At 39.0% G+C, this 19,469-nt stretch overlaps 1 protein-coding gene across 1 annotated transcript; it reads right to left on the bottom strand.

The window, feature by feature from the left end:
* Positions 1-17,928: 17,928 nt before the first annotated feature.
* On the bottom strand, positions 17,929-19,139 carry B3GALT1 (beta-1,3-galactosyltransferase 1). The gene has a single exon (XM_053947349.1). It carries the CDS (start codon positions 18,979-18,981, stop codon positions 18,001-18,003), a length of 981 nt encoding a protein of 326 aa, XP_053803324.1. The 5' UTR covers positions 18,982-19,139; the 3' UTR covers positions 17,929-18,000.
* Between the last annotated feature and the right edge of the window lie 330 nt (positions 19,140-19,469).

Raw genomic sequence — 19,469 nt, forward strand, 5'->3', positions numbered from 1 at the left:
AGCATTGCACCGTTATTGGCTAATCCACCTGCACTACTGCTACAGTACTTTCTCAGATGAAGTGAGTGTTCAGGGAAGCTTCTTGTTTTCACTGTTCTAGAAAAAGAAATGGAATATATATAGACTATATGCTTGGATGAAAATCATGTTCCACTCGCTATACACCTCCCCAGAAGCTGGGAAGAAGTGTTGGGATATGAGTAGCAACTGTCAAAAGTGCTCATCTGGTGTGCTGGTTGGGGCTGCAGGAGGTATCTAAATAAAGAATCCAATGTTTTAATTGAGGCAGTCAGCAGTATTGTACCAAGATAAAGTTGTTACAGTTGCTGCTCACTTGTGGTCTGATCCAGAATCATGGGGATGCTTCTGTGGTTCAGTGAGGCAGCCAATTCATGTGGCACTGTTGTCACAGCTGTGTTGGATTTTAAAACTTTTTTCTTGTTTATACTGCTAAGATATTGTGTATAAATACAATGTGAGCAAAATGCATTTTAGAAAAGGTAGAAAGAAAGGGTAATTAAAGCTATAGTGCTTGTAAGTAGTTTATACTTTTAGTATATACAGAAGGTAAAAAGAAGATGAAAATATATAGTATATTGCAGTAGAAAGCAGTGAGCAAGCTGTGATGAGTAGAAGTAAATGGCAAACATCATAACAATTTGCTTTTTTATTATTATATACACATCCTCTGTTGAATAATAAGGGAGAAAACTAAAAGCTATTCATTTGTTCATGTTTTAATGAAAAGCATTAAGAAGCTGGGTGAAGTTCTTATATATGTGACATTACTTGCCCCAAAATAGTTGTGGTGCTGGCTACTGCACCTGTCTTGTTTGAAAGAAAAGGTCTCTAATTAATGAGGTGAAGCTGGAACAGGGGAGCTACCATGTAGCTGTCTCTAAGGCCAGGAAAATAGGGCTTAATTAGATAGTGCTAAAAATATAATCATCTGTATGGTGATTATATGCCAGTGCCTGCAGCTGGGCACTTGCAGGCTCTGTGGGCTGATTAATGTCAGTGTCCATGGAGCCAGCCATGCCAGTGTGCTGTGCTTTAGCTTGCTGAAAGTAGCTCTGTGGACTGAGATGAAAGTCAGTCAAAACACAGTTCTGCATTTATTAGTTTCAAAGTGATAGGATGAATATAAACATAGAATTAACTTAGCACAAAACCAGATCTGGAGACTGGTTTTGCATGTGTAAAGGAGTGGGAGAGAAGGGACATTTCCAGTCTTTTATCTTGTGGGACTCCAGCGTGGGCTTTAGGCCAGGAAAGCTGTTTCCCATGCTGGCAACATATGCTTATTGTGCCAAGAGCACAGGAGCACATCTCTTCCTTCTGACAAGTGCTGACCTCAGATCTTCCCACCAACGTGTACAGAGTTGTGCATTCAAACTGCAGTTCAGCTAGCTAGTTTGATAAGTATTCTTGTTTTCTAAAATATTACCCTATGTGTTATGAACAGTTTCCACGTGTTCCCCAGAGACGCGGGCAGGGCCTTCCTAGTTCCCATGGCAACACTAAAAAAACTACTAACTCTAGCTAAGTACCGATATTGAAATGCTAATTAGCTAATTGCTCTGTTTGTTTTCTCTAAACTACCTGGAGATAACCGGCCTCCCACCCCTCCGCGCTGCCATTCTGGGACTAACATGCAAATAAAAACCCCTTAGGATCATGGGAGTATTTTTAGGAGATAAAAAGGAATATAAATCAAAAACTGAACACAATAGAGGAGTCTAGGCAAATGCCCTAGCTGAGGAAGAGGGAAACACATCCCCTGATTGACTTTTAACCGTCGCCATCACCTAAGAAAGAACAGACTATATTAGGCTCTGAGAAGCAGGGCGATAGAGAGACAGAGAACTCTGGTACTGCCACCACGGAAGGAGTGGGAACAGCTGTTTTTCTGGACTTCAGCAACAGACTCTGCACACCACGCCTCCTCATCCTTGGGCCACTGGTGTGCCACAAGGAAAGAAGAAAGGACAGCTGCTGCTCGGGACTCCAGTGACAGACTCTGCACGCCTCCTTCCTTTCGGCTGCCTGGGAAAGCTACGACCGCGGGGGCGAGCTCTGTGTCGAGCCCCCTGCCCAGCTGATCTTTTTAATAAAGAGCTGGACGTTAATAAAGGCATTAGCCCTGTTCATTTCACTATGTACTATCACAATTTCCTCTATTGTCGTAGAACACCCTTTGTGAGTGGGAGTGGAAGAAGTAAATCAGAAAACATAATTGAATTTTCTCTCTCCCATGTTCTCTCCTGAGATAAAGATGTCTGCCTTTTCACATAGCTTGGTCCATTGTCACATCTCCAATTTTGGGGCTTCCAGAGCAGTCCTATGAAATTTGATTGTGAGGTGTCTCTCTTCAAAGTGTTTTTAAACACTGTAATGTCTCTGAGAGGGAATGTTGTGTGCACCTTATAAATGGTATGCCTCCCACTCATGCTTTTCTTTAATCAGAGATCTGTTTTCCTTTTCACCACCTACCTCTGCATAATGATGTTGAATGGTGAGATTTGCCTGTGCCTGAAATCAGTTAGCTCTGATGAGGACTCTGAGACAGACCTAAAACACTGCTAATTGAGTGCATTGAAAATGCTGGTTTCTGTTTAGCAGGGAGCAGAGGATGTTGCCGCCCGTTCCCACCTTACCCTCCCACATTTTACCAAAGCAGCAAAAAAACTAAAAGAGAGACCTTGTTGATTACAAATAATAGTCTATTTTTTCTGTGAATCAATTGTGATAGAACTTTATTCAGTCACTTGCTGTGGGTTTTTCTGCTGCATCAAGTGGGCAGCCTATCCATTCTCTTGCAGTGCACTCATGCATATGCATGCACAAAGAATGCTAATTATTTTAAAATGAGAAGTTGGAAAAGGATCAGGAACCTACATCTTTGAGTACCCTGTGCATGAGCTCTGCTAATGAACAGCCGGGTTTACTCAAACCACAAAAACTCCAACAAAGTCTGGTTTCCTTGCGTTTTATTGCACAGTGGCCCAGCTGATGAAATAATCAAGGCATATTAGTTGAGCGTTGTGACATTTTAGTTATTCGTTTTCCCTAAATGACTAAGAGTAACATTACAATGCACGTAAAAATGTGGTTTTTATCTGCTTTATGATTGTTAGATTGATGCTCATCAAGCTGCTTTCATAGTTGTGTTCATCTGAGATGTTGAATCAAACTCAGTAGTTGTGAAGTTGTCTGCTGCTAATAACATTGAGAATATGGGCAATGGTGGCTCAGTGAGCAATTACAGAGACATGGAAGAGTATGTGGTATGAAGGAGAAATATAATTTTCCCTGCATAAACTAATAAGGAGGCAATCTTGTCCTTTTTGGGACATGCATATTTTTCCATCTAATTTTCAAGCATGAATTTGAAAGGCTGTGCTTGTTTATTGTCTCAGTAGGGTGTCAAAAATCATTTATGCAAGTGGATGTGTTTATGTAGAGGGGCATAAATGTAGAGCTATACAAAATAGAATTGGAGTAGATGGAAAATACTTGCCTTTACTCCATTTTTCCCCCCATAAGTACACTTCAAAAATTAATAAAAAAACAGCTATGTTTCACATAAGGAGATTTATTTATTTATTTATTTATTTGTTTATTTATTTATTCTTATGGAAATAAACCAAATTGTTACCTGGTTCTTTTTCATCTGTGGAGTCATTCAGACTCACTAAGGAAAGATGCTGCTCATGAGTAGGAGTGCTGGGGTTCTTTAGATTCACTTTTGAGTAAAAAGGCTTTTTGAATTGTGTCATTTTTACTCTGTAGACCCCATCAATCTAACTTTCTTTCCTTTGAGGACAATTGAGTTATGACATCTCAAAAGGTATAGGAATGTGTGGTTATTTGGTAATACAGTTGTCTTTTCACATAAAAAGCAGTGTGTATAGCTGTCATCAACAGGCAATTATAAATAATGAACCAGAAGAACCAGAGTGTCAAGAGGGTTTGAATAGGTGGACTTTGTGCTACTTATGTCCTATAAAAATAAATCAGTAGGCAAAAAGATTTAACCTCACAGGTAGTAAAACTGCTGTGTTCTGGAAGACAAGCTGTGTAGCACTAAATTGCTGCTTTAAGGGAGAGGCCTGCATTTTTACCTGCATCTCTGTTTTTGAAAGCATGGACTTGGTTTTACGAAGCATTCTGGTACTGGGAGGGGGAAAAACCCACCAAACGGCTTCCCCCAACCCACACCTGTACTGTGGTGGTTTATAATGTAGAGGGCAAGGAAAGCTTTTGAAGACTGGTACCTTAACCTTCTGGTATTTGTATTAAGGTTGCTGAAAGTTTATTTGTTTCCTTCTGGTAAATTCATATCTTTTGCCAGTGCCCTACATTGTGTTACTGCTCTATTACTGACCAAGTAAAAAATCAAATGGTCAGCAAACACAAGTTTTTCGGAAGAAGGGAGGCGTGGGTATCAATGCTTCCTCTTCTGCCTGGGGTCGGTCCGCGATGCCGCCGCTGCTCCCTCCTGTGCTGGCTGGAGGAGGCGGCTCCGGTGCCGCGGGGCGGCTGCAGGTCCCGGCCCGCTGAGCGCGCATTGCTTCCCCGGCGGGAACTGAGCTGGGGTCTTCGCCTCTGAATGTGCCTGAGCAAAAAGTTAGCAGTGCTCCATTCTGATGTAAAAAGTACCTTCCTAGAGGTAAATTTATGATGCCTTTTTTGCAGGACTTTGTATTTAGGCAAAGAAATTGATTTTACGGTTTTCCAAGTTGCTTCTTTTCCAGCGATCTTACCACATAAGCTGAAAGCTGCAGCTTTCTGATAGTGCAAGGTGGGCAATTTGTGAAATTAAATAAAATTCCTTACCATTTTTTCCAGCTCTGTGGAAAGCTTTTTGTGAAGTGTTTACAGTGCAGAGAAGTGCAGTAGTTATCTGGTTGAGGTTGTTAAACCTGAAACTATTCCCATCATTTCATAGAATCAGCTAAGAATCCTGTTGCATTCAGGATCTGTTTCTCTCCGACTCCCTTTCTTCTCTCTCCTTGTTAGATCACCTCTGATTAAAACAAAGCACTGGAGCATTTACTCTATATTATGAGAAATAAGAAGAGGGTGGAGAAATCTGCCTTGAATAAGAATAGAGGATCCAGAGGGAAGGACCATTATTGAAATCTCAGCCCCATGAATTAGTAATACTTCACAACAGCTTCAGTGGGGCTAAAATTTCACTCCCAATCTGTGTCGATTATGAGCTCCTCAGTTTACTCATGGGGCTATAAAATGGAAAAGGATCCAATCCTGATTAAAGAGTAAGTGTGATTTGAATGGAAGGTGATTACTGAAATCTCTCTGAACTCTTCTATCCTGCTTGTGCTGCAAGCTTTTCTTATTTATAATAGCACAGCAGAACTATCCAAGCAGAAAATTACACCAGAGAGAAAGAGTTTTCTGATTATCTCTGATTAGGTTCAGCGCTAACCTTGTAAATTTGCCTGTGAGATGGAGCACTGCCAAATCACCCATAAACCTGATATTCTACAAAAGATGGAAAGGGTGAGGAAACTCCTGCACTTTTGTATTGCTTGATACTTTCTTTTTAGTTTTTTCTCCAAAAGAATTTTTGCAAAGATGAATCTAGACTCTTGGATGAGAGCTACTGAGCTACAATTTAGTGTAACATCAATTACTCATTTAGAAGTGCTTTGTGTTCATGGATTTCTGTTTATTTATGTGTATAGATTTATAAGGCCGCAAAGGTCCGAATCTCTGAGGTCTGTCCTGTTTGAAGGTAGTGTAGCTTGCATTGGTCTGTGAAAGTCAAAGCAGGGCTGTGTTTAAGGAAATGGATGAGTGTTACTCTTTTCCCTTTTTTATCATCTTCATATTCTGTTGTCAGCTTAGTTGAGTTTTTTCATAGCCAAAGATTTTAATTTTTAATAAAGTAATTTCGGATGCAGTCTTACAGTAGGGCTGTATGTATTTAAATCCAAATTGGGATGGTTGGGCGGGGCTGTTGTATTTGCATATGCTCTATAAAATGTTTAGGCAACATAAAGAGTTTATGCTAAAAGTAACAGTACTGAAGTAAATTTACTATTCCTTCTCTTTTCTGGTATAAGCTGAAGGCCTAAAAATACCCTTTAGAAGAGTACTTGTGCCATACCAAATTAGTGTCAGTTTAAAGTGAAGACAGCTATGGGATACAAACAATTGTGGCAAAGTGAATCAAACATTCTGTTTCAGTTCAGGAGAGTAAACAGGTTTGCTTCCCAGGTGTGTGTTAGATGTGTATCTTCAGTGTTACAGAAAAGGGACAGTGTTTTACTTGTGATGAAATTGGCATTTTGAAAATGCTTGGTACCATTTTGGTTTATGTTAATGCAAGGCAATGCATAGAAGAAATTATTTATACCATAATATTTTGTAACTGTAACTTTTATTTTGTATTGGGTGTTGGTTGCTGTGGACTGTGGAGCCTTGTGTGTGCAGAGTGCAGGTGTGAGGGGTGTGGAACGACCTCCAGAACATCGCCTGGACACAGTCCTGCTGCTCAGCCTGTGCTTGTTATTTGTTCAAAGGGAGAGGAGAAACTTCTGTGGAGCAGGGTGGCAAGTGCAGAGTTGCCAGTAGATAATGGGGAATGTTGTTACCTCCTAGCTTAGAACAAATACTGTGAACAAATACCTGGGCTCTGATTCTCTCATCCTGCACCAGCACATTTCTCTTGTACATTCTCTTATTTTCACTCAGTGGTTTCAGCACTGAGTTTGTAGGGAGGTATGTGACTATAAAAACTTCAGAGTGGCAACAAAGATCTTGATAACGTATTTAATACATCCTAGAGCTGTATGCATCTTTTTGTGCTGCTTTTGCTTGTTTATATGCTGTCCTTGCTTCCTATCTAGAAAGTACATGGCAGCAATTTCCTAAACAAAAAAAAAAAAAAAAAAAAGCTCTACTACTTCACATACCAATTTAATTAGTGGCCTTTGATTCTTCCAAAAATTACATCAGTAATTGTTTAGCTCTCCACAGTATTTCTTTTTCTGTCCCAATTTATGGATACATAAAACTGTTGTGAACCTTGCAGTTCACAAAATACTTTGTTTTCTTTTTCCTCTGTTCTGAAAGGTTATTTTTTTTAGCAGTGGATTTATCTTTTTGTCTGGGTTCACTCATCCCAGCACTTAACTTGACATGAGAGCAATGTGAGGTATTGGGCCCCTTGTTCTGTTTCCTTAGTCCTGCCTTGCCTTTCCCATGGACAGCTCGCTGTCGAATGAGGAGATCTCCGGGACCCACAGGTGCTATGTTGTGGCTCATGCAGAGGTGTATGTGCAGACTCTTTTCAGAACTTAGACCTGCTGTTGCTTGGAAACTGCCCCTTCTAGAAAACCATTTCAGGGCTTGCTCACAGCTTTGCACAATTTAGTTCTTCATAGTCAGCTCTGGAGCCCAAGGTGCTGCTGCATTAACTGTTGAGCAAGTCCTAAATATTCTGTACAAAAGACTCCCCCAGGTCTGATTTACTCCAGCAGTCATTTGTGGGTTTTAAAGTTACCACTGTAACTGTGGAAAAAAATCTAGCAGGGCTTTGATATCTGAAGAGTTAGATGGTGTAAAAACCCAAACCCATTCTGTAGCTGTAAACCTGAGTGGTTCTCTCTTACAATACTTAGCTTTTGGTTTATCTGTGCTGTGTTTTTCTTTTATTGTCACCTCTGAACCTTGAGTTTTTCTTACTAGACCTGATTTCTGTTTGTCTGTCAATACAAATTAAGCTAATGGAGCATTACTAATGCTTGACAAAATAAATCTCTGGAATTTACAATTTGTTAGTACTTTTAAAGGCATTTGAAAAAATAAACCCAAACTATTGAAATTCCATACATACTTAGATCTCAATGAGATCCTTTCAAAAGCTTCTGTTGGAGACAATCATGCTTGCATATTAACATTAGCTACTATAAATAGGTAACAAACTCTGAAAATTAGGGCTTCTACTGCTTATTTAACAATGATCACAATCCTTGTGTTAGTCACAAAAGAAATCTCTTTAACTCTGGAAATAATTGTTTTGTACTTAAATGCAAACTTACTGCCTTCTGGAGAGGATTTCTGAGCTGATTTGTTGTAGAACTGACTCATATTACTGTCTGAATTTTTGGCAAGTTAACACTAAGATTACTTGTATATAATGTGGATAATGGCAAATCTAGGAACAAGGATATACATGACTTCACAAGATAGAGAATGGTACCTATATCTGTTCCATTGTAACAATCAAGCAGGTGAGGCTAAGTTATTGGTGTATGCCATTTACATTTCTATTGCTTCTTTCTGTTGTTGATGTTTTTTCAAGCTAGCATGGAGGAAGTTTTTCCAGAAAAAAAAAAAAAAATGAAGTAAGCTTTAGTAATTTTACCTATTGGTGACATATTATCTTGAGGAAATGTAATGTGGTTTATGGTTAAATTAGGTCTGTGTTACAATTTAAATTTGTTATATCAAACATGTAATTTTGGCCTAAATGCAGTGATCTGAATTTATTGGAAAAGATATGAGTTGTGGGAAGAAGACAGAATGTACTCCTCTTGAAAATGCTGCGTGTGGGTCCTGATATGATTAAAACTGCAGTTTCACAAATACATACTTTCAGAACTGTTCAGATAAATATGTTGCCAATTGTCTGATATGTTGCAGGCAGCTGGAAATCCCCCAGATGATGATGTCTCACCCATTGTGAATAATTGCTTAAAGCAAATACACGTCCTGGCATTACAGCAAACTGAGAAGAAACATGAAAATTAGAAGCAATGGTGTACATGAAATTTCAGAACATGATTATTTTTCTAGAGCTTTGTTATCTGACGTAGGTTTCAAAGAAATGAGTATTTTTGTCATCTGCAGTGTGTCACTTCCACTAAAATTTCTGCAGTTCCCAAGTTTTTTGTCTAGTCCTTGTACATAAGGCCCCTTTATTCCTCCTCACCACCTCTGGATGGTGATGATGTGATGTTCTCTTTGCTTCCTATCATAGAATGGTTTGGGTTGCAAGGGACCTTTAAAGGGTCACCTGGTCCAACCCCCTGCAAGGAGCAGGAACACAGAATCATAGTTTGGATTGGAGGGGACCTTTGAAGGTCTTCTAGTCCAACACTTAGTCTTTGATTAGATCAGATTTTCTTGCTCTCCAGCAATAGCACAGCTAGTAAAAGTAATACCTGGGAAAGGGCAGTGCTGTTTGCCCTACTGTCTCCTCATGAGCTGTTACCCATCCTCACAGTATTTGCTGAGAAAAAAAGCAATTTTTTCCCATTTTATTTCTGTATTTCATGTCCATTTTGCCAGCCAGCCATGTGCATGCAAGTACAATTTTCCAGATGGATTTTTTTCTGTTTTTTCTTTTAAAAGTTTGCATTACATTAAGCTTTTTTAATTTATTTATGAAAATGTAGCTTTACAGAAACTGTGATGCATTAAAAAATAGTAAATTGTTAGATGCTATTGAAATGAAAGGCATAGAAAAGAAAATAATGAAATTATTTCTGGAAAGGGGAAATATGGCCAGGTGGTAGTATTAACGTTGACAATTCATATGAATTTTAGTTTACTTACTGATACGTCTGTCCCAGCATTCAGATAAAATGTAATATACTCCTTTGAAGTGGTATATCTCTGGTGTTTAGCAGAAGATAAAAGTGCAAGCTTGTTTTCAATGACATTTCACACACAGCAATTTCAAAACCATGAAAAAATTTTCAAAAGCATTTCATTTTAAATGGTCAGGAAATAGGTGATTTGTCACAAATGAGGTAACTTTTTCTGCTAAAGGTTCACTCTCCTTAGTTCATAGAAATCCTAAAATGTAGTGTTTCGGGCCACCACGATCATTTCTCTAAGTTAAAATGTGCTCTTTCCTAGTGTAAAATTTGTGCCAAAGTGTAACCAAAGATCCTGCAAGGTTTTTGTCTGCTTATGCTAGAAAGCTCTCCTAATATTGCTGCTGCAGAGTTTGAAGACCATTACTGCCCTGGCTTTCTAATACAGGTGTAGTTTGCTGTGGTACTTAATAGGCTGGACATTTTTCTACTTGTTGACTTTAGCGGATTTTGGATGTTCCTGGAGTTGAAGACAAGAAGCAACATCTGGAGCTTAAACCTTAAATTGACTAGAGTAGAGGCCTAGATATTTCAAAAGCTGTTACATGTGCTTGTGGACCTTCTTCCCCATGTCTCATGTTTCAGTAAATGGCTTTGTCCTAAAGAAGGACAGCAGTAATCATCTTACACTGGATAAATTGCACACAACCAGTGGAGTGTTTTTTGGGAAAGTAAGGGTCACTTATTTACATTTACTTAGTCTGATCAATCTTCTAGGTGTATGGCTGGATATATTGTCTTCACCTGTCTCTGAGACAATTATACATCAATATCTATCATGTTAGGTGTGTTGTCTTGTGTGAATGGTGGGCTTTTTTGATCTTGTTTATGAATTGATAAAACAGTCAATAACTATTTTGTCAAATACTGATGCACAAGGCTCAGTTTATTTTCCTATAGATACTACATGTTCAAAGTCCTTTTTAATGGAATCTGAACGATTGTGTAATTTATTGCACCAATTAACACAAGCCAATACCTTTGAAAGTAATTAAATCAGTTTAAAAATGTTGTACAACTCACCCATCTGTTTGAAGTGACAGCTAAATTGCAGTATAATACAATTTAAAAAGTATACTTCCATAACCTCTACTTGTGTGACAGCACCTGCACTATGTGCATGTATATTCCCTTTTAAAAAAATGTAATTTTAATTACATGCTGTATATATTTTTTATTCTAGTCCATTACTTTTATCCCCATGTGTAGAAATGCTGAATCCAAGAAACAAGGCAGTAAATAATACTGCCTTTTAATGAGCAATTAAAGCAGCCTAGCATCAACCTTGGCATCAGCTGTGTTGCTAATTCAAAGTACAGCTATGCTTAGAGTAAAGCGGTGCTGGGGAGGTCCAGTCGGCCTCATCCTACCAGGACACCGCTCTCCAGGGGCAGCAGTTCTCCATTTCATAACCCATCCTGCCAAAGTGATGGCAAACGTAATGCAGAGCTGAGTGCGCTTTGTGGAGTTTGTCCTGAATGATCCGGACCTTTTTGTGGCCTTTGTGAGGGGAAATGATGTTCTGTATAAAATTCACTAACTGCATACAGTGTGCGTGTGCAGGCAGCCTTTGGGGAATATCGGGCGCGCTCGCTGGGGTTGGGCCTGCAGATGGAGCCCGGGGGAGACAAGAGGCCGTGAGCCGCCAGCTCCGTGCGACAAAGGGCGCTGGTGCCGCCGGGCATGGACAGCGGGACACGGCAGGAGCGGAGGCTTCCCCGGGCTGGGAGGGGCTCAAAGCCCAGCGTTCCCTTGCTGGGAACGCTCCGCGGAGGCACCGAGTCGGGCTGGTCCTGTGTCACCCCGGTCCCAGCGGCGCAGGTGTGGCCTTGCGAGTGCGACTGCCGGAGGCTCGGGACTGGGCACGCTGGGAGTTCCCGGCACAGCGCCTACCGTGACCATAGCTACTGCGGCCTTGCAGACTTAGTGTCGGCTCCAGAGGCTAGCGGAAGTTCATTTTCTGCTTTAGATGTGATATTAGTAGGATAAGCTGTCCCGTCTGGTGAAACAAATCCAATAATGCAGTTTTTGATAGCTCAAAGACAGCGACAGAGAAAAGTAGTGCTGTGTTCAGCCTTCATGCAACTACTCCTGTAACAGATTCAATACCAGATGTCTGACTAATGGGGAGATATGCGGAGAGCGGAGGCAACACAGAGAACAGAAGCAGATAAAAAGGTTAAAACATTGAACTTGTGGAATAAAGTATACTTGATTAAGTGGGAGTTAAAGAAACATGAAAAATGCTGTTTTGAGTTCTGATCCAAGGTTGTGAGGAAAGGTAAAAGGAATAAGGAAAAAAAGCCAAACAACCTTAGAGTTGTGATAGTGATCTCTGCAGGCAGAGGCAAAATGAAAGATGATAGATCTTTTTTTCCCCCATATACCTGAACTAGGCAATATCAAAGAAAATATTTTTGAAGGAACAACTTCAAGTGCTACTCATCCCTTGAAATTTGCTGAAATCAGTATGCCAGCTATTCGAGTAGGACTGTAAACCTGTCAGGTAAGGGTCCTCTCTTCATGGAAACATTGTTCTTTGTGGCTGGTTTGAATGGATACCTTTAGGTGGGCGAATGCTGAGCTATGCAAAAGCACATAAAGAAAATGGAAGGAGTTTTGGAAATAACAGGAAAATGTACCAGATTGAAGTAGTTTAAAAGTACAGAAGGACAGAGCAAGGCTAAGTGACTTTTGTAAATCAAGGGAAAAGCTTGTGATGATGCTGTAGGGTGTTCCCTGCTTCCCCCTTGCTTTTACTTTTATCCTGAGATACCTAGAGGTCCCATTTCTCTTTGGAGAAAGATGTTAGAAGGTAGGCCAGAGAAAGGAACTCTTTAAGAGAAAAGGGATACTTGATAGATGCAGATATGGTAGGTGTTAGCCAGCACACCTCAAGTTTGGGGTATTTGCTTCACCCAAATGAAAGGTGTCTGCATTACAAAACCACTGCACTTAATTCTGTCCAGCTTGATATGTAATGCTGCCTTTGCAGAATAAGTGCTCAAGGATAAATCTTGCATGACTAATAAATGCCTCTTGCTCTTGGCTCTTTCAGGTGAGGCAGAGATATAATGTCGATTCAGCTCATATGCAGACCTAGCAAAAAAATGGATTTTTGTCCTGTGTTAGACAAGTCATCAGAGGAGATACTTGACGCAACTTAATTGCAGGTGCGGTTGAATAAATAAGGTACATTCTTTCTTTTTTTTTCTCCCCAGATGACTCCTCTTCTTCCATTTCATAAATTCATATTTTTTAACAAGAGAAAAGGAAGCAGATCCTATTCTGTACAATGTTCCGTGTCATACAGATCTCCCTTTTTTGGTGCATTGCTGCTGTAATAGGCCAGTGTCAGCACTTTTAAGAAGGTTTTCTACATACTATTTTCACTTAGAGCACTGCAAATTTCTCTGGAAAATCTATGAGAATCAATTAAGTAAATGAGGAAATAGAATGCTTGTAATTAAGATAATCAAGCTACATGAAACCTACCCTACTAGTGCTAATATCTGTATATCTCCAAGCTGTCTATTAATTAAACACCATGTAAGTGTAGCAGTTAGACTCAGGCTGCTTTGGTGGAAACAAGAGAGATGAAAATGATTGGAGGGGTTTTGCTGTATGTAAAACTCTTGCTTGCTTTAAAGCATCTCATTGCGGTTTGTAAGGCTGCTAGGTTGCTGCAGACACTCCTGGGATGCCTGAGGACCCTGTTGCAGGCTTCAGCTGCTTTCTGGTGACCACTTTGGTTTGCAAAAACTACCTTTCTTCTCAGAGGTGGGGTTATTTTCACCTCCATTTCGTGAATGAGTTTTGGATATTGAGCTCTAAAGCCAGTGGAAAAGAGGTTAGATACTTTGTTCTGTGTAGGAAACTGCAAAGGGGAGAATGGGGAGAGATTAATTTTTCTGATGTTCTTACAAGAAAAGGGACTTCTTCCTACTTTTGTGTTATTTTGGTTTTTTGCTTCTATTTTGATATGAGGACCCTAAAGTTGCCCAGACCTCCCTGAGAGACAAAACAATATCTTAAGATATGTGTGTTGGGAGACAAAGGCTACATGAGACTTACTGGGTAATCTGAGTGTACTCAGACTGTGATTCTTCATTTATTTTCTGGTGTTTGTGGGGTGGGGGGGAAGCAAAAGGCTGCCATGGTCACTGTGTGTCTGTGAGAGACCGGGGAGGACCCCTTCCCTCTGTATGGGTGACCTGGCTGGTGACACAGCAACATCAAACAACTTTATTGTGGTTTTATGAGATGTGGGTTTTGGGACATTTCTCCTTTTCTCCTGTATGTAGCTTTTGATGGCTGCAAGCGCACACGTTAAGACACCATGCAAGTAGCAGAAGAGCCCTGCTGAGGGTGTGGAAAAGCTTTGCCACCTCAGACTGGCCAAACCTGGGTTTCATTGGCTGGGGATGCCAAAGCAGCTAAATCGGGCAGAGCAGAGGATGAACCCGCCTGCTGCTTTGCCAGATGTTGCCATGGCTGCATTAATATTACTGCTTTCAAGCTCAGAAGTTTCAGGTGAAGTAGTACACCTGATCTGTGTGGACATCAGCTCGATGAAGTTGTTGCACAAATAATGAATAGAAGTAGTATTTTGTTTTGTTTTGTTTTTTTTTTTTCAGATTTTTAAAAAAGATCTGCTTTTACAGCACAATATTCTTCCTCATGACAAATGAGCAAATTCACTGACACTTGTTTCCAGGTAATACAATTTACATTTCCAGAAAGAGGTGAAGAAGAAAACTTACAGGACACCTTCCATTTTTCACTTGATTTTTTTTTATTATTATTTGACATTGATACAAAAAAATAGTATCTTGATTAGCAGCTTTGCTGGCAATCCCACAAAATGGTAAATAATACATTAATCTAAAAGAATGCACTCCTACAGACACAACAGATAAAACAATATATACAGTTTAGACAAATAATACATAAGTACAGCCAGTCATATATAATGGTACACCTAAGTTTCGGTTACTGTTGACAAGCTTTTCTAGTTAATTACACTCTTCATTTACAAATTGCCATTGCCATCTACATTATGAAGACAAAAACCCTTCAAAGAATCAAAATTGATACTTAACATTATTATTAGGAAATGTGGAAAATGAACCTTGAGGCTTCTGTTTAAAATCTCTCACAGTTTTAGCAAAATAAAAAAGGAAAAATGCTTTTGTGAAAAAATTCCTCCTAAAGAGAGCCACTTCCCCCCCCCACAAGCTGCTTTGCTCAATGTGCTTTTTTTCATATGCATTTTGGAATCAAAATGTGATTACAGTCAAACTTTTGAAGTGAGCAGAAGCCAGCATGTTTAACCAAGTTGTCATTTGTCCCATGCCCAATGAAATAAAATGACCTTTAAGTAATGTAAATATTTTTTTGTTTAAAGGAAGTCTATTGAAAACATTTGTTTCTTAACAGTATCCCACATGGCGCAAATACTACGGAGTGGAAGGGAAAACTGTCCCTATAAGTAGATGTATTGCTACCTTTCCAAATCCAGGTTCCAATAGTGAAATTTCTGAGCAAGGTGAAAACAATAAATCTAAGTGTAACAAGCTAATGAAATCTAATACCAGAAAATTAATGGAAGTAGAAAATTAGGATTTTGTTGTGTTATTTTAAATTCACTTGACAGCAAAAGAAAAAGTATCTTGTACATTCAAAAGTTAGGGCACACATGCTTAAGGCTCTTGAAACACTGGACAAATATAATGCCTCACTCAGCTCCATGCATAACAAAATTCTACATAGCAAGCAGACTGACATATATATACAGCTGAATACAGAAGAAAATGCCTTAGAAATATGTACATCAGTTTCAAGGTGAACATTTACATTTCTGTTGAAGGTCTGTCTATTTATAAATGGCAAGAAATACACTTTTTCTGATATTATTTTCAAGGTACCTTGCAATTATTAATGCAGTCTACTTGTATTAGGAGAAATTCAAGGCTACTATGCTGCTTGAGCCCTGAGGTATCTGGACTGGGAGCCCTGCTGTCCTCCTGGTTACTAAGCAAAGGCCACAGAAGCATCAGCAGAAATAAGGCAACCAAATCCATTTGTTTGTGATTCAGAACCCCCAAATTACTGCACAGTGCACAGGGACAGAAGTGATTGCAGCCTGCGGGTTCAAATTATTACAAAATATGTTCTGGGCAGGATGGCATCTGTGCTATCTGATTTACCCAAGGGCTGGAGACGAATTCCTCCCGCATTTCCATTCATAAACAAGAATATTATGGGATTTATGTAAGGAAATCTGAACTTCACCCTGTCAGTGTGTTATATATTCACTTATGCAATTAGTTGTGCCTTGGAAGTTCTGTATTTAATAGGGCATAGCAGCTTTAACAAGGACTAGATCAACTAGGGAAGGATAACTCTTTAATTATGCTGCAAGAGATTTGGCATTCTTATAAAAATTACTGGGGTTTTGGTTTGGGTTATTTTTATTTATGAAGGGTACACAAACTCCTGTTAACAGTAACTCCTAGGCTGCCTGTTGTGTAGCTTCATCTTCAGATCTGACATAGATTTGCTTGAGATGGCTCCTGCTAGTGACTTAAAAGCCAGGTACACTTTACCTTATTTACAAGTAATTTCTTTTGAAATCATAGTGCTGCATCTGTGAACAAGACTAACAATTTGCCTTTTAGGATAGCATCTTCATTCCTCTGTCACTGTTGTAAAATGCTGTGTATGTCTATGGCAAAATCAGGTCAAAGTTTCCATTTAAATTCTTCTTCAGCTAATTTCTGACAACTTTATAGACATTCTCAATAACATACAGACTTAAAAGTTTTGCATATGTTGCACATAGTGCCAGCTGCAATGAATGAGACTGTGTGTGCTGAGCATGGTGCGAGTAATCGTCAGCTGATAATACATGTGGTGAGTTTTGGTTTTTTGTAACTTGTGTGTGAGTTCTTCATTCCAAGTTATTTGATGAGCAATATCATATTTCACCTCCTTGTTATAAGGTGGTACTGAGTAGAGATGGCCTGAATTTATCAGAGCTTTCATGACATTTCGTAAACATTCATATTCAAAATACATAGAAGCCTGTTATGAAACTTGAATAAATATTGTGTACTTGATCTCCTGAGTGGGACCTCAGTGAGTATTGACTGTGATGAGTAAATGGAGAACTTCAATAGGTTTTTAAAAAGGATAGAATTTGTGTAGTTTTAATAGTTTTTTTCCTTAAAAACCATCTATTTTTCTGTGAAATTTGTCCATACATGTTACGTATTCTGTTGTATGTCCAGTCAACAGAAAATTGATTGCATTCTTTTATTGGACTAAATTCCTCTTTTCTACACCATTAAAAATCTGTTAGAATCTTGTTTCTATATGTACTGCAGCAAAAAGTAAAGCTTCCCCTTAAAAGCTGCTTTTGTGTTACTTGTTTTCAGGTAAATAGTGCACTGACTGATGTTGAAGAAGTATGCTGCTTATTGACACTTAGCATTCAGTGTAATTATATATTGCTATTCAAGGTGTTTAGTGGAGAATCTGTTAATACTAATGAGAGACATTGCCTTGCTTTGAAATTAAAAGTTAAGATATTCATGCTTTTCTCGTATATTTTAAAGATATTTTTCATACATCTCCCCCGTCTTATGTCACCTACAGATTTACTTAATTTTTAAATTGTGTTACATATTTTATGGGCTATTTTAAGAATTGTAAAGAAATGGGTTATTCTGAAATAATTTAAAGAAATACCATTTGGTGAATGAAAATATATTTCAGTGTGTGGGTTTGTTTCTAAGGCCAATGAAATTTTGATGTTCTTACCTGTCTAAATTCTGCTATTACACCATTAGTAAGCTATTTGGGAATTGCACACGTACTATAAAATACACATGTCAAAGTAGGTATATAAGTTCAGTGCAAATGTATGCTGCTTAATTTATTAACAAGGCTCTAAATAGAAATGGTTGTAGGGTGTCAAAAGAAGAATAAAAGTATGTTTGTAATTCTTCATTTCTTAGAGCCTGAGTCTTATCTGAGAGGCTGGGGTGTGAATTGTTAAGCAGCTCATAATAGTTTATTACTGTCCTTTTACACACAAATGCAAGAATGTATATGTGCAATAGATGATAATATACAAAATCTGAGATTTGACTCCAGATTCTTTCAGTGGGCATAATGTCCTTATGAAAAAGAGCCTGAAGTTTGTAAACCAGTAGTCAAAGTGAGAATGAAAAATCAGTCATTAAAAATCCTCTCACAGTTAATATCCCACAGTTTGACCTGCAAATCAGCAGACCACTTTGTCAAAAAATAACCAAACTCAACCAAAATTTTAAAAAAGGTATTTACATCTATAAAAATCTTAACATCTAAGGTGTTTCTTGCTGGACATGTCATTCCAAATTCTGTGCATTTCTTCTGGTGTTATCTGGTGCACTGTGATCACCCTGCGGTACCTGCACAAGCTGTAGGCCATTTTCCAGTGATTGAAGCCACTGTTTTGGAAGGGGTGAATGCCCAGCTTTCGAAGGCAGAGTCCAACATACACATCTTCAAGATGTAGAAGTCTGGTATGAAGGGAGGTTTTGTAAATCATTTCTGCTACATCGGCTGAAAAAATGTAGCCAGTGCCTGAACAGAAGGGTGGGTAATTGCTGTCGGGATACAAATCTCTGGGCATGTACCACTTACTGCGAACATCTCTTATTGGTCCTCCATTTATAACGTAGCCTGTGAAGTACCTTCTCCTTGGCTTGGTGTTAGGTTTGAGCAGCTTATAAATAAGATTGTCCATATTTACAAAAATATCACTGTCTGTCTTCATAACATACTTTGCTTTTGAACAAAATGTTGCTACCCACCTCATCCCCATCAACGTTTTCAGAGTGAGGTTATGGTAAGAGTCGATAAAATCTTCCACAATAATGTCATGAAAAATTTGGCTTTCTTGCTCTACCATTTGATTTAACACAGGATCTGCGTTTTTTCCAAGAAGAAATAGTGTGGCGATTTTAATTCCTTTGAAGTTGTTTTCATCGCCCCACGTTTCTCGAATGGCTTGCCTTGCATCAAACTCTTTGTGAGTCGTACTGATAAGAATGACCAAGAACGGGGCGCTCTTCTCACATTTGTTGGGTTCATTGATAAGAAAGTCAAAGGAATGTGGATTTATAGGTCGTGTTCTTATGTTGCCAAAGGACACATTTTTTCTGGCTATGGATATGCTGCTGACCTGTCTGTGGCCCGTGTAGGAAGAAGTAGGACGAGTTATACTTAAGTACCAAAGAGCGCTTGCCCAGCAAACTACTGTCAAAATGTATAAACATGAGACCTTTGAAGGCATTGTTCCTCTAGCTCTTCTATTCCATGTGACGAACCGATAGCCTTCGTACTGTGAGTGCACCTGTGTCCTGGAGAGTCAGCATGTTATTAATGAAACTTGAAAGTTCGATATAGAAAAGTAACTCTGTAATCATTCATGGATCTCAAATAGGAGCTATTAACCCTGATGATACTCAGCTTTTCTTCTTTTACTAGGAGCGGCTTCCATTTCTTGGAATTTTCTGTTATTTCTGAAAAATATGAAGAAAAATTTTCCATTGCGAGACCGTAAAAGCCTAGGGCACGAAAAATGAGCTTATATATGGTTGGCCATTAATAAGCTAAATGTGTTAATGCATTTCTCAGATACTCCTTTTTTTTCTCATGAGGTACCAAAATGCGAGATAGTGTACTGGAATACAGCAGTGTAACTGAAGTAATGCCTTTATGACTGGTAATTTCTCACAGATGGTTTTATCTGAAAGAAGATAAGCATGCATAGCATGTGGA

The sequence above is a fragment of the Vidua chalybeata genome, chromosome 7 (assembly GCF_026979565.1).
Source record: "Vidua chalybeata isolate OUT-0048 chromosome 7, bVidCha1 merged haplotype, whole genome shotgun sequence".
NCBI lineage: Eukaryota > Metazoa > Chordata > Aves > Passeriformes > Viduidae > Vidua > Vidua chalybeata.

Excerpts from the sequence above, each read along its gene's own strand:
- B3GALT1 (XM_053947349.1), bottom strand. The coding sequence starts at position 18,981 with ATGCCTTCAAAGGTCTCATGTTTATACATTTTGACAGTAGTTTGCTGG.